The sequence below is a fragment of the Lampetra fluviatilis genome, chromosome 10, assembly GCF_964198595.1.
Source record: "Lampetra fluviatilis chromosome 10, kcLamFluv1.1, whole genome shotgun sequence".
Classification (NCBI taxonomy): Eukaryota; Metazoa; Chordata; class Hyperoartia; order Petromyzontiformes; family Petromyzontidae; genus Lampetra; species Lampetra fluviatilis.
Window position 1 is genome coordinate 11,825,041 of NC_136284.1, and position 14,402 is coordinate 11,839,442.

Genomic DNA, 14,402 nt, shown 5'->3' on the forward strand with positions numbered 1-14,402 from the left:
AACATGGCGCTATTTAGAAGTATCCGTTTCCAATGTTTTTTTTTATAATTGGTTCGCTTAGGAGTTGGTGGAGGTGGAGTCAGCCAATTAAAGCATTAAATGGTGAAAATGGGTCTTAATTAGTCGAGACATAAAGTTATTATAGGTCTCCACTCGAGTAACAGGTGACTCGAATGTTACGATACTGCAAGTTATTTAATGATAGAATGGGGTAAAATGTTATGCTAAAACACACTTTGTTAAAAAAAAATTTAAGCATTATTTAAGTTTAATTTTTGGATTCTGCAAATTAGCAGCACATGGCCCTGTGACAGCAATTTTACAATTCGGATATACAGGCGTCCCTCGCGTAAAAAATAGCGCGCAAGTCGAATCTCGCTGTATGAAGGATATTTTCCCGAGGACACGTTATAAGGGGGGTGGGGGGGTGGGTACCGAATAAAAATTACCGAATTAAAAAATAATTTTAGTCCTAATTTACAAAATCCGCGTGAATATAATACTTAATAATACATGCTAACATTAAGAAAAAAAAATGAATAAGTAGTTTAATGACAAATAATAATTGAAATTAATTATACTATTTCCTACAAAAGATTACTTCATGTGGAGTAACTTCAGAGCTTCTTGAATGCTTCCACGTGGTGCAAACAGAGTCCATGACACTGGGCGCTGCAACGACACTGTGACGTCATCAGATGGCGGTTTGGTTAACCGACGAAAAATAATTTCTGCACTTCGAATTTTTATCATTGAATTTTAGTTTTTGTTTAGAAACATTTAATTACGCATTTTTTGCGTAATCGTGTCACTGCGAATTCACGCTATGGGGGGAGGAGGGGACGTGTGGGGGTCGCTAGCCCCCGAGATCCCTCCCTCGATAATGCTAACGGCCGGGCTAGCATCATCAATCGCCCCCCCGCTGCTATGTTCCTCACCCGTGGCGTGGGAACCATCGCCCGAGGATTCCCCTCCCCCGCGGGTCCGCGTAGCCGGCATGGCTAATTACCGAGTAGTATTCTGCCCCTCCCTACTACGATACCTCCCTGTCCTAATCGCGCGCCTGCAACCCACACGGAGCGAACGTACGCACGCCCACACACACACACCGCTCCGCGCACTCCAACTCTACTCGCGTTATGATCGCGCACCTGTATCGCACACGGGGTGGTCGCACGCACACACACGCAGCTCCCCACGCGACACACTGCTCAACAAGATCACGCGAGACCACGCTTCGCTATTAATGATTTATTATATGCTACCTGCGAATTGATGTTGACTCAGTGAGTCGACGAGGCTGGCCTATTCCACCCAAACCTGTACCTATTCCCTATTTATCGGCTTACGCTACCCTACTTCACCTCCCCACTCACTGTTTGGTGCCCGCGGTGGTTCGCTGCTCCCGGTGCTAACAGCGCACCTCGACACGTCGCACGGACGTCCGGGTCGCTGGCTGGAGCTGCTGCGGGTCCGCTGGCCTGGAGAGAACCGTCCGATTTCCCCTTTGCGCTTCCCATTTATCCTGATTCCCGGACCCCTACCCCCTTCCCACGCACCGTGCGCCTTCGCTATGCTAATTAATCCTTTGTCCGCGCGGCGTGAACTCCAAACAATGGCACGCGCCCCCCTCGCCCGGGCCAGGCAGCTCCGCGGTGCCTTTGTTCCGCTAATCAATGAGCGACCTGCACGGCGCAAATTCCAATCAATCCTTTTCTCACGCAGGCCCCCATCATCGAGGTTCATGCGGCGGTGTCCATCACAAAGGCCCGTCGTGGGAAGCTGTGCATGGCTCCTCGCGCGCCTCCCCTCTCCCAATTATTTATACTAATAGCCTTATCCTTTAACTCCCCTAACAATGGTGCCTGCGCGCTCAAGCGTAATTATCCCAACCCTCCATGACTATGCGCAACAGCTCCTGCGGTCCCGCTATTCGTGCTGTCCCGTCCCTCCCCTGCTTGCCCCGTCGACCCGTGGGGGTGTGTGTGGGGGGAAAATGCACCTCAACCGCGGTGGCCGAATGCCCCATGCCGCGACCACACCATATTACGGCTGGTCGCAGCGCCGCGGCGCAACGTAGCACGGGGGAGGTCGTCCAATTCCCTGATCGCCGGAAACCGTGAGAGTTAACCCCGATAAGGGTTTCTCGGATAAAAACCGGTCGGCCAGGTGACCTCCCCTCGGAGCTCTATGGGGGGGGGGGAATGCGTGCGGGTGTGTTCGTGTGAGGTGAGGTGAGGGGGACGCGGGGTTGGCTCCGTTGCTTGGTGGTGGCGAAGTCGGGGGTTTGGGCGCCTGCCGAACGGCTTCGTGGCGGCGGCATCACATAGCCCCCCGAGGTGCCAGTCCCCGTCCCGGGTTGACTGGAGCACCTCGCTTGGGCCGCGCCCACGAGGAAACGGTGCGGGGTCCGGGGGATCCGTCCGGACCTGGTGGCTGGCCTCGGGGCGGGTGGTTCCGTCCTCTGTAGCTCCTGCGGCGGTCTCCTCCTCCACTCCAGCGGCTCTCCCCGTCCTCCGGCACCTGTGGGCTGGGGCACAAACTCAGCAGCGGAAGGGTTTAGTGGCCGTCGTCCGCGTCTTCTCCGGACTGGATCGGGGCGTCTCGGGGGCCCGGCGGGGCCCATGTAGTGTGCGAGGCCCCCCAACACGAGGGGTGCGGGTACTCCGGGATTTCGGGGCCTTCGGGTGACGGGGTCCTCTCTCGCCGGGGCCGCTTTCCACGGTTTTAAGCGGCGGACGTTGACCACCGTCTCTCGATCCCTCTCCCCGCCATAGATTAGTACCGTCCAGGGGGATATCTGCCGCACCACGGTCCAGGGTCCCCGCCAGTAGGTCGTCAGTTTCCCCACCTGCCCGGCCCCGACGCGAGGGGTGTGTAGCCACACCTTAGCACCTGTCAGGAATAAGGGGGGTTCCATGCGGGGTCGGGTGCCCTGTTCCTGCCGCCGATGCGCGGCTTCCCCTTGCGGGTATGCTCGGCCTCGGGCTTCTCGCAGGGTCTCCAACAGGTGTTCCACGGGGCGGCTTCCCTCCTCCGGCTGGGGGGAAGGGACGCCGAATAGCAGATCTGCGGGTAAACGAGACTCACGGCCGAACATCATTAAAAACGGGGTTTGTCCCGTCGACGTGTGTACGGTGGTGGCGTAGGCGAAAAGGGCGTAGGGGAGGTGTTCGTCCCAATCCCGTTGATTTGCGGCCGCCATACGTTTGAGTTTCCCCGCTAGGGTCTGATTCATGCGCTCCACCATACCGTTCGCTTGGGGGTGGTACGCTGTGGTTCGGTCCTTCTGGATTCCGAACTCTCGGCACAGTGCCTGGAACAACTCGGCCTCGAACTCGCTACCCTGGTCGGTGAGGACTCGTTCTGGGATCCCGTGCTTAAGTACGTAGTGTTCCACGAATGCCCGGGCCACCACCAAGGCCGTTTTATCAGGGATGGCCACTGCCACGGGGTAGCGGGTGAAATACTCTACTGCGACAAGGATATATCGGTTGCCTCGATGGGATCGCGGGAATGGCCCCTGTAGGTCAATCCCGACCAGCTGATTCGTGCGGCTGACGCGGAACGGCCTTAGGGGTACCTGGTATCGTGCCGGTTTCGGCCCGCACTGCTGACAGGCGCGGCAGCCCTGTACCCAGGCCGCCACGTCTTGTGCCAATTTGGGCCAGAGATACTGGCGACGCAGGGTCTCTCGAGTGCGTCGTTCCCCATCGTGGCCCCCGAGTGGGTGGTCATGCACCAGCCGAAGCAGCTGGGGTCGCACCTGGGCAGGAACACAGATGCACCCCGGCTGGCCGGCCTCGGTTAACTCCCGTACCACTCCGTTCTGCACACACAACCGGGCATACAAACCGCTCCAGGGTCCTGGTAGGGCGCTCTTTTCCTCCCGCAGTGCCGCCTCCACTGCCGCCAGATCGGGATCTCGCTGCTGGGTCTGTCTCAGCTGCTCGTCGTTCAGGCCCGGGAAGGCGCAGCCGACGTCCTCCTGGATCCGTCCGATCGGGTCCCGAGCCGCGGGTCCCGCGCTTGCCGTGCGGTCGACGGGATCATCGGTGCCACCTGCGAGGGTCTCTGTGGCGCACACTGCACTCTCTCTCGCTGGGGGGGGGTCAGTGGCCGCGGCCGCTCGGGGGTCCGTTGCCTGCCGGCAGCGTCCCCCCGTGAAGCACGGGCAGGCCTCCTCCGCCCTTGTCTCGGTGTCCACCGTGGGTCGCCTCGACAAGGCGTCCGCGTTTGCATGCGTCCGGCCAGCCCGATACTCGATTTGCAGGTTGTACTCCTGCAACTGCGCCAACCACCGGGCCATCTGCCCCCGCGGCTCCTTGAATGTAAGAAGGAACTGCAGAGCATAATGGTCAGTGCGTACGCGACATTTCCTGCCGTACAAATACGGCCGGAACTGCTTACATGCGAAAATCACGGCGTACAACTCTTGGCGGGTCACGCAATAGTTAAGCTCGGCCCCACTCAAGGTACGGCTGGCGTACGCGATGACTCGTTCCGTCCCATCCTGTACCTGTGACAACACCGCGCCCAGCCCGCTGCTGCAGGCGTCGGTGTCCAAAATAAAATCGGTGGTAAAATCGGGGAAAGCGAGGGTGGGGGCGTGGGTGAGGTGGTCTTTGAGAGTGGTGAAGGCCGTCTGGCAGGCCCCCGTCCACTGGTAGGGGTGCTTAGGGGAGGTGAGTTGGGTGAGGGGGCGTGCAATCTCGCTGAATCCCTTTACAAATCGGCGATAATAGGTGGCGAGCCCCAAAAATGATCTGATCTCCGTCAGATTCCTTGGCCGTGGCCACTCCACTACGGCGCGTACCTTCTCCGGATCGGTGTGCACACCTGCCTCGCTGACGCGATGCCCGAGGTACCCCACCTCGCGTTGTGCGATGTAACACTTACGTGGCTTGAGCTTGAGATGAGCCGCTCGCAGTCGCTGGAACACCTCTCGAAGCCTGGACCAATGCTCAGACAAAGATCTACTGAACACTATCACATCGTCCAAGTAAATCAGGCACTGTTCCCATTGCAAGCCCCGCATCACCAACTCCATCAGCCGCTGGAACGTCGCGGGCGCATTGGTGAGTCCGAACGGGAGTACTCGAAACTCGAATAGCCCCATCGGGGTGGTGAATGCGGTTTTCGGCCGATCCTCCTCCGCCATCTCCACCTGCCAGTACCCGGACGCGAGATCGAGGGTGGAAAAATATCGCGCTCCAGCGAGGCTGTCGAAGGTGTCGTCGATGCGGGGTATGGGGAAGGCATCGCCGAGCGTGACTGCATTTAGTTTACGGTAATCGACGCAGAACCGGGTTGACCCATCCTTTTTCGTCACTAGTACCACTGGGGCTGACCAGGGGCTCGCCGAGGGCTGAATTATGTTATCGCGAAGCATGTCCCCAACTGCCTCTTTGATTTGGGCGCGTTCGGGTGCGCCCACTCGGTACGCAGGGAGTTTGATGGGTCGGGCTGCACCGGTGTCAATTTGGTGCTTAACAAGATCGGTCCGACCCACGTCCGAGTCGTGTTCACTGAATACGTCGGCATACTCCCGCAGTAACTCGCGCAGCCGATCGGCCTCTCCCTTAGGTAAATCCGCCCATGGTACATGTAACGCGTCGAGCAGGGGAACGACCTCGGCTCGGGGAGTCGGGCCGACTCGCCAGGCCAGGTCCTGGTCACCCTCAGGACGCCCGGGGTCCTCAGCCCAGAGTGCGAACACCGAGTCGTTAGAGTGGCGTGCGTGCAGGGGGTGTACGGTGGCTATCGGGGTGCGCCGCCGCAGTGTCGCTGGGGTACTGTGGGGGTTAAACATCCGCATAAACAATCGGTCCCCATCTGCGTTTACCAACGTGGCGGATCCCACGACCCCATACCGTTTTGCCAACTCCGGGTGAGGAGTTAGCATTACCTCTCCTGATGGTCGGAGCGCGGGGTCGGTGGGGGATGTTGCCACCGGCACCAGCATCTCGGTGAGCGGGCCGATGGTGACTGCCGTCGCCAGGATAGCGGCCACAGGTGCGAAGCGGGGGCGCGTTGGTTCTCGTCCCAGGAACGGTATCCGCTCGCCGTTGCTCTCCATGGTGGCGCATCGCTGGCGGGGTTGCACGTTGAGTCCCAGCCGTTCTAAGAGGTCGGTACCTGCGATACACTCGTGACACAACGCACTCGACACGTAGAACTCCTGGGTGCACACCTGACTGCCTATGCGGACCTCTAGGGTGGCTCTCCCCAGCAGCCCCATTCCGGCTCCGCTCGCCGTGTGCAGCGCGCGGTCCGGGGCCTGCAGGTGACGCACGTCGACCCCGATCGCGCTGCAGTGCGCTGCGCTCACGAGCGAGGCCACCGCCCCCGTGTCCAGCAGAATTCGGGTACGCACTCCGTTTACCTCCCCTTCCACCAGCGACGTGGCCCCCGTGATCCCCGCCACCAGCTCCCGTAGCCAGTCGCCAGGAGTCACCGTTTCCGTGGGCGTTGTTGTTGGAACCTGTGTGGAGATCACTCGCTCGCCATTATTCTCATTATCGTCTATTTGTATCGGGACCGCGTCGATTGCACCCCTAGTTGGTCCGCTTTCTAGGGGGCGTTGGAGTTTAACCCCCGCATCTGCCTAGCTCGGGTGATTTCAGGACAATCTCTCACTAAATGCCCTCGGCGATCGCACATATAACATGCCCGAGGAGGGGGGGCGGCTCCGTAGTGGGCCCCCTGCCCACTCCCTCCCCCCCCATTACGCCGCTGTCCACCCTCCGCCTCTAGTCGGGCCACCCTTCCAGATAACCCCCCTACCGTGGCGCGTAGGTCCCCCATTTCGGGTCGGATGGTCTCAACGGAGGATTGCAGTTTGGTCATATTCTCACCTACGTGGGTTACCCTCTCACCTACATGGGTTATCTTACCGTCCATTTGGTCTACCCGGCCAGCAATATCTCCCATGCCGGTCTGTAACCCGGCTACCCACCCTGGGGTGGTCTCGCTGGGTCTCTGGGGCTCCCTTGCCCGTCCCCTTACTGCGATGGCGATCTCTTCCTCCTCGTCGGAGAGTAGGCTCGCCACGGCGCACTCTCGTCCCCTCCCTCGAGGCTGCGCGCGCTCACCCGAGAGTTTCTCGCATTTGCGCGCGCGCTCGACGAGGGTGTTAAAGGAGAGGCGTGCACCGTCTACATTTGGCTGCCACCACGGGGTGCGTGCCAAATATCGTTGGATTTTACCGGCGGCGAGGCCCTCAATTATTTTGGCCTCGTACTCTGGGTACGCGAGCTGGGTCAACATGCGTACATCCTCGGCGTAATCTCGCAGATCCTCGCCGGGTTGACGACGGCGTGCCTCTAAGGCCGCCTGCGCATCCTCCTCGTCATAGGCGCCGAAGCGCCGTTCGAGTTCGCACATTACTATTTCCCACTGAGTTTGTGCGCTTGCGGGCAAAGCTTCCACAAAGTCAGCTGCCCGCCCATCTAAATGTAACTCTAACTGCTGCAACGCCTCCTCATCTGACCACCCATTAACTTTTTTAGCCCCTCTGATGCTGCGGGCAAACGATTTCCATGATGGAATTCCTTTGCCCGTAAATGTGCATTTGATTTTAATCTGGGTTGGGGGGCCTCTTTCCCTTGGGGGTGCGGGGGATCGTCCCGTTTCTGACACCAATATGTGGGGGTCGCTAGCCCCCGAGATCCCTCCCTCGATAATGCTAACGGCCGGGCTAGCATCATCAATCGCCCCCCCGCTGCTATGTTCCTCACCCGTGGCGTGGGAACCATCGCCCGAGGATTCCCCTCCCCCGCGGGTCCGCGTAGCCGGCATGGCTAATTACCGAGTAGTATTCTGCCCCTCCCTACTACGATACCTCCCTGTCCTAATCGCGCGCCTGCAACCCACACGGAGCGAACGTACGCACGCCCACACACACACACCGCTCCGCGCACTCCAACTCTACTCGCGTTATGATCGCGCACCTGTATCGCACACGGGGTGGTCGCACGCACACACACGCAGCTCCCCACGCGACACACTGCTCAACAAGATCACGCGAGACCACGCTTCGCTATTAATGATTTATTATATGCTACCTGCGAATTGATGTTGACTCAGTGAGTCGACGAGGCTGGCCTATTCCACCCAAACCTGTACCTATTCCCTATTTATCGGCTTACGCTACCCTACTTCACCTCCCCACTCACTGTTTGGTGCCCGCGGTGGTTCGCTGCTCCCGGTGCTAACAGCGCACCTCGACACGTCGCACGGACGTCCGGGTCGCTGGCTGGAGCTGCTGCGGGTCCGCTGGCCTGGAGAGAACCGTCCGATTTCCCCTTTGCGCTTCCCATTTATCCTGATTCCCGGACCCCTACCCCCTTCCCACGCACCGTGCGCCTTCGCTATGCTAATTAATCCTTTGTCCGCGCGGCGTGAACTCCAAACAATGGCACGCGCCCCCCTCGCCCGGGCCAGGCAGCTCCGCGGTGCCTTTGTTCCGCTAATCAATGAGCGACCTGCACGGCGCAAATTCCAATCAATCCTTTTCTCACGCAGGCCCCCATCATCGAGGTTCATGCGGCGGTGTCCATCACAAAGGCCCGTCGTGGGAAGCTGTGCATGGCTCCTCGCGCGCCTCCCCTCTCCCAATTATTTATACTAATAGCCTTATCCTTTAACTCCCCTAACAATGGTGCCTGCGCGCTCAAGCGTAATTATCCCAACCCTCCATGACTATGCGCAACAGCTCCTGCGGTCCCGCTATTCGTGCTGTCCCGTCCCTCCCCTGCTTGCCCCGTCGACCCGTGGGGGTGTGTGTGGGGGGAAAATGCACCTCAACCGCGGTGGCCGAATGCCCCATGCCGCGACCACACCATATTACGGCTGGTCGCAGCGCCGCGGCGCAACGTAGCACGGGGGAGGTCGTCCAATTCCCTGATCGCCGGAAACCGTGAGAGTTAACCCCGATAAGGGTTTCTCGGATAAAAACCGGTCGGCCAGGTGACCTCCCCTCGGAGCTCTATGGGGGGGGGGGAATGCGTGCGGGTGTGTTCGTGTGAGGTGAGGTGAGGGGGACGCGGGGTTGGCTCCGTTGCTTGGTGGTGGCGAAGTCGGGGGTTTGGGCGCCTGCCGAACGGCTTCGTGGCGGCGGCATCACAGACGCCTGTACACGGTAATTAATTTACAGATACCCCACTAAAATCTCCGATTAGCACGGTTGCCTACGTATGGTGCGAACATACATAGTTCAGATTGTAAATGTTGTGGCTTTGCTCTCCAACACACCGGTGTCCAGTACTAGTAACGAATTGGCATGTTCTGTTTACGTGACAAACCTTACTAATTGGCTGTGGCGGGTGGTTGCGGGTTTAACGACACATCCATATATTTACGCAATCTAACCCAAAAAAACCTGTATTATGGATGGTATTGGTCGCGAAAGCCTACGTGTTAAACCTTCAACTATCATGTATTTGATTGGTGGATGATAAATATTATAGAAAATATCAATTGATATCAAAGCCTCTACATGTCCCCCACCAATCTCACTACAGTCGTTAAATATTTCAACACCCTGCTCTGTAAGATAGGGAGCCATCGCTCTCACAATATTTAATCATCTGTTGAGAAAACATAAAAATTGTTGGGGTATCTATAAATGGATCGCCTTGTAGAGTGCGTGTGTGTGTGCAGGTGGAGCGGTGGCATAGTGGTGAGTTGATCTGGCGACCAGACTTTGATTCCCAGCCACACCTAGCATCAGTGGTGAATGATTTTTGAACTCCTCTTGGGTCCCACCTCTACCAACCCACACTGACCAGCGTTGTGAAGTTGGTCCAACAGCTCCCGTGACTGACACGGCATGCGGAGTCTTTCAATCAGTGGTTGATTGGCAAAGGGATGCAATCTCACAAACTACTACATCGTCTTGAGTTGAAGCTGTGTGCAATGGCTTGCATGTACTGTATGTATGCTGAACTTCTTTCGCACCGCACGTAGCCAACAGTGCTCATCGGAGGTGCGGATACTTTCATCCCCGTTGGCTTTGGTGCGTGCATCACGAACTTTAATGTTTGAAGAAATCACCAGAGTTCGTATCGTCGGTGTGTTTGGACTTTGCTCAGGCACAGAAGCAGGGCCGGAGCTGTGCGGAGACCCGGATTTCCCCACACAGCTGTCGTGCCTGGTGCCCTGCCCCAGCGACTGCGTGCTGAGCGAGTGGACGATGTGGTCGCCCTGCTCGCACACCTGCTCGAGCAAGAACGCGGAGGGCAAGCAGTCGCGCACGCGCTCCATCCTCGCCTTCTCCGGAGACGGTGTGTCGTGTTAACGCGACTGCAGGCGGCGCGACTTGGCCGTACACACGCCGCTATTTTTTTTCTAATTTAGAGCAAAAAGGAGCAGCTCTCGGATTCAATATATCATTTCAGTGAGGGTTTGAAAGCAGAGACAAGGTGATGTGTGCATCACTAAGGCCCTCAAGTAATCATGTGCTTGTGCTTTTAGGGAAAAAACTCCCAAAACCCCAGTGCACTTGACGTACCGTTTTATTGTGTCACTGTTAACAGGGCATTTGGGTCAATCTAAAATGGGGGGCTGACTTTGACGTCTCAAGTGCACACGGGGATAATGCATTTCTCTGCAATGATACTGGTGAGGAAAGAAGATAAAAATTGTCCTTTTTTCAAACATTGCTCTTAATTTCATGAAAAAATAAGTTGTTAGCCTACACAGCAAGACATGTTTTTAAGTGTCAAACCCCAGCGCTCTGCCCTCTGTTCAATAATAAGTGCGAAAACGGTTCTTCAAACAACTATCCCTGTGGGCAGAGTGGCTGACACACATTGGGAAAATAATGAATACTTACAAAGACGTCACAAATGAAGTGTCGATTGATGGGAGGACAAGACGGTTGGTTATGCGCTAATGAGCTGCACCCAATGCAGGACTATAGCACACAACTGTGAAAAATATGATTTATTACCTAAGAACCTTTAAATTGCATATGTGATCCTGTCTGTCTAAATATGTGTGCATTAAATATCCATGCATTTTATTATGGATATACATGAGTGTGTTGTTAAATGTAAAACAGTTTATAGTTTTTTTAAAGAACATATGGAAATGCTCATAGTAGATGGTATTCAATGTAATTTTTAGAGTGAATACATTTTGTATCCATGCTGTTGTTGTAGTACATATACTATCATGAAGACACTACGTTTCAATGACAGTTATAGTCTTCCAGTAAGGGGCGATATTTTACGTGTTTTTAACAAATCAAGTAATTTGTGGGCCAATTAAAAATTTGGAGATTTTTTTTAGTTATGTATATTTTTCTATTCTTACATCTATTGATATTATAAGTTTCAATTATTATCAAGCGATAAACATCCATTTTCTGTGCATTTCTGGATCAAGGCCTCCGCACACAATGCTAGTTGGGGCGCTGTTTGACCATATTTCACCTTCCTCGTCAGTGCAGACTCATAAAAGGGGCCCAGGACCAGTTCAGATGTCAATCATTCAACTCATCTCACTGGGTGCAGAGACCACTGTGTTACTCCTCTCCCCACACACAGAGCAAATATTTGTTCATTTGTATCTCTTGAGGCACTTCGATGAATTATAATCATAAGTATTTATTTCCCTTTTAGACACCACTTTGTAATGTGACATGACAATCGTACAATTGCTCTGCTGTTATTTAAAACTCTCATTGTAAATGTTACATTTTGAGAGATATGTCCTTTAATTGTCATGGCCACAGCACGCGATTTGTCATGCTCTTTGTCAACAGATACCAATTTGAAAATAATGTCATGCTTTGTCCTGTCTCGCTGAGCCATTAAAATGTGCACAGGTGACTTCTTTTGTTGGGGAATGCAGCGTGATTGTTTGTGGGTTCATAAATAGCAATACCTCTCATTGAATGACTTGGCTATTGTGCTGTGGTATCAAGACTAAATAAGTATCAATTGCTGTAGGGATCATATATGCCTCTCCAATATGCTTCATAACAACTAACCCCCGCACCCAGGGCCATATTTTTGCACTAATGACATTTTAAACATCTAAACAGGATATGATGCTGGAAACAAAACCATGTTGCAAAGGAACATTTTACACGTAACACAAGATGAAATGAAAATGTACTCTCGATTTTGTTTTGTTGATTATTTTGTCTATAATAATAACAATAACAACAATCCCCATGACCAACATGGAGTGGGGAGGTTTTCATCAAGCAGAATATTAATAAAGGGATATAAATGAAATCACACAGAATGCACCAGATCTTGTCTGTTGTCAGAAGCAGGATTGAGCCTGGATAGTGCTTGTGTGGGACACTACTGTACAGACCAAGTGATATAGGCTGCAAGGCTATGTTGTGGGTAGCAGATGGCAGTGCATTAACTTCAATTATTTTTCATCATTTTGGATTAATACGTAGGCTTTCGCGACCAATATCATCCATAATAGAGGTTTTTTTGGGTTAGATCGCATAAATATATACATGTGTCGTAAAAAACTCGCCACCACCCGACACAGCCAACTAGTAAGGGTTGTCACGTAAACAGAACTTGCCAATTTGTCACTAGTACAGCACACTGGTGTGTTGGAAAGCCAAGCCACAACATTTACAATCTGAGTACGAGGTTTCGCCAGTAATTATCAGGCGACAGCCAGATTTGTGGAGAAGTCTGTTTCGTTCCTTATATCGAGGCGTATATGTGGTGACTACGCTTCTGCGCCCTTGCGCAAAGTGGGGGGTGGGGAGTACTGAGTCAACGTACATTATTCATGTGCATTATGCGAGCCCTTTGATCTTGTCCTTCCTGTCTATTGTGTGTATTAAAATAGCCGTACCAACGAAATAGTAAAATAACACACAGTGTTTACCGAAAGAAAATACATACTGACACCTATCTGAATGCAGTCACACCATCACCCTGCACAGAAAGATGCTCTTTTCAAGCTAAGAAAGTGTCAGATGGTGACATTCTGAGAAGTGAAATTCAATATGTTAAAGAAGCGCTGCAAATGAACGATTACAATGATGCACAAATCAACAGAGCATTGAATGCCAGAACCAAATCAAATAACAGGAGCATTGCAATTGACCCAGTAATTTAAACGATCAAAATACCGTACATTGCGGGAGTAACTGATAAACTAGCTAGCTGTTTGGAAAAATAAAACATCCGAGTCAGATTTGGCATGGTACATAAAATACAGAAATTAATATCTGGTAAAAAAACATGTAATACCGAAGCTATCAACAGAAGGTGTGTACAGGATTAACTGCACGTGTGGTAAATGTTATGTTGGGCAAACAGGACGAATGATCAGCACAAGACTAAAAGAACATCAGAGAAATATTAAATTCTCCCATATACAACTGTCAGCAGTAGCAGAACACGCTTGCCAACAAGGACACTCAATTGATTTTGATAATGTTGAAGTTCTGTGCAAAACTAGCTACTACTGTCCAAGACTATTTAGAGAATTTATCGAAATTGAAAGAAAAAAATTACTTTAACCATTCGGATAGCTACCGCCTTAGTGCTGCGTGGAAGCGAATCATCAAATAATACATTATATAAATGCATGCCTACAAAGGGCAGCTTACTTCAATAGGGATTACCGTTGGTACGACTATTTTAATACACACAATAGACAAGAAGGACAAGTTCAAAGGGCGCAAGAGCGCAGAAGCGTGGTCACCACATCGACGCGTCTGTATAAGGAACGAGTTACACTTCTCCACAAATCTGGCTGTCGCCTGATGAAGCTAGTTGTAATTACTGGCGAAGCGTCGTACTCAGAGTGTAAATGTTGTGGCTTGGCTCTCCAACACACCGGTGTGCTGTACTAGTGACGAATTGGCCACGTTCTGTTTACGTGACAACCCTTACTAGTTGGCTGTGTCGGGTGGTGGCGGGTTTTAACGGCACATTTATATATTTATGCGATCTAACCCAAAAAACCTTTATTATGGATCATGTTGGATACTGGCAAAACGGTCCCATAGATATAACTTCAATTATATTACATATTTCTAAAGTACATGGAAAAAGACTAGTAAGTCTAATGTGTTTGTGCTGAGTCTGAAACTTTAATTTAGGCATGAAATATGTTGCACTGTTGATGTGCCATGTACAATTACAGTATGTGCTTGCTACTCTCTCACGGAACATCTGCTATAACTTATAATACTTGTATTAAAGCACCTCTTTAAACAGGTTATATAATTGCCTAAATAGTCACCTTGATGTACGCGTTTTTGTACACCTGCTCGACTTGACAGCTGTAGGTGTCATCTGCAAATTAAGTATAATTTGTTGTACTGAACAATTTTCATATCGCATCCAGGTTCATTGGAAGTAAATACTAATGCACACAACATTTGCACAATTAATATGAGTGCT

The 14,402-nt window shown here is 52.7% G+C and overlaps 1 protein-coding gene across 1 annotated transcript in view; it reads left to right on the forward strand.

Moving 5' to 3' along the window:
* The window catches only part of THSD7A (thrombospondin type 1 domain containing 7A), a 337,784-nt gene that overhangs the window by 215,710 nt on the left and 107,672 nt on the right, over positions 1-14,402 (forward strand). Inside the window, 1 exon segment of the mRNA XM_078860548.1 lies at positions 10,095-10,286. Coding sequence (XP_078716674.1) covers positions 10,095-10,286 — 192 coding nt within the window.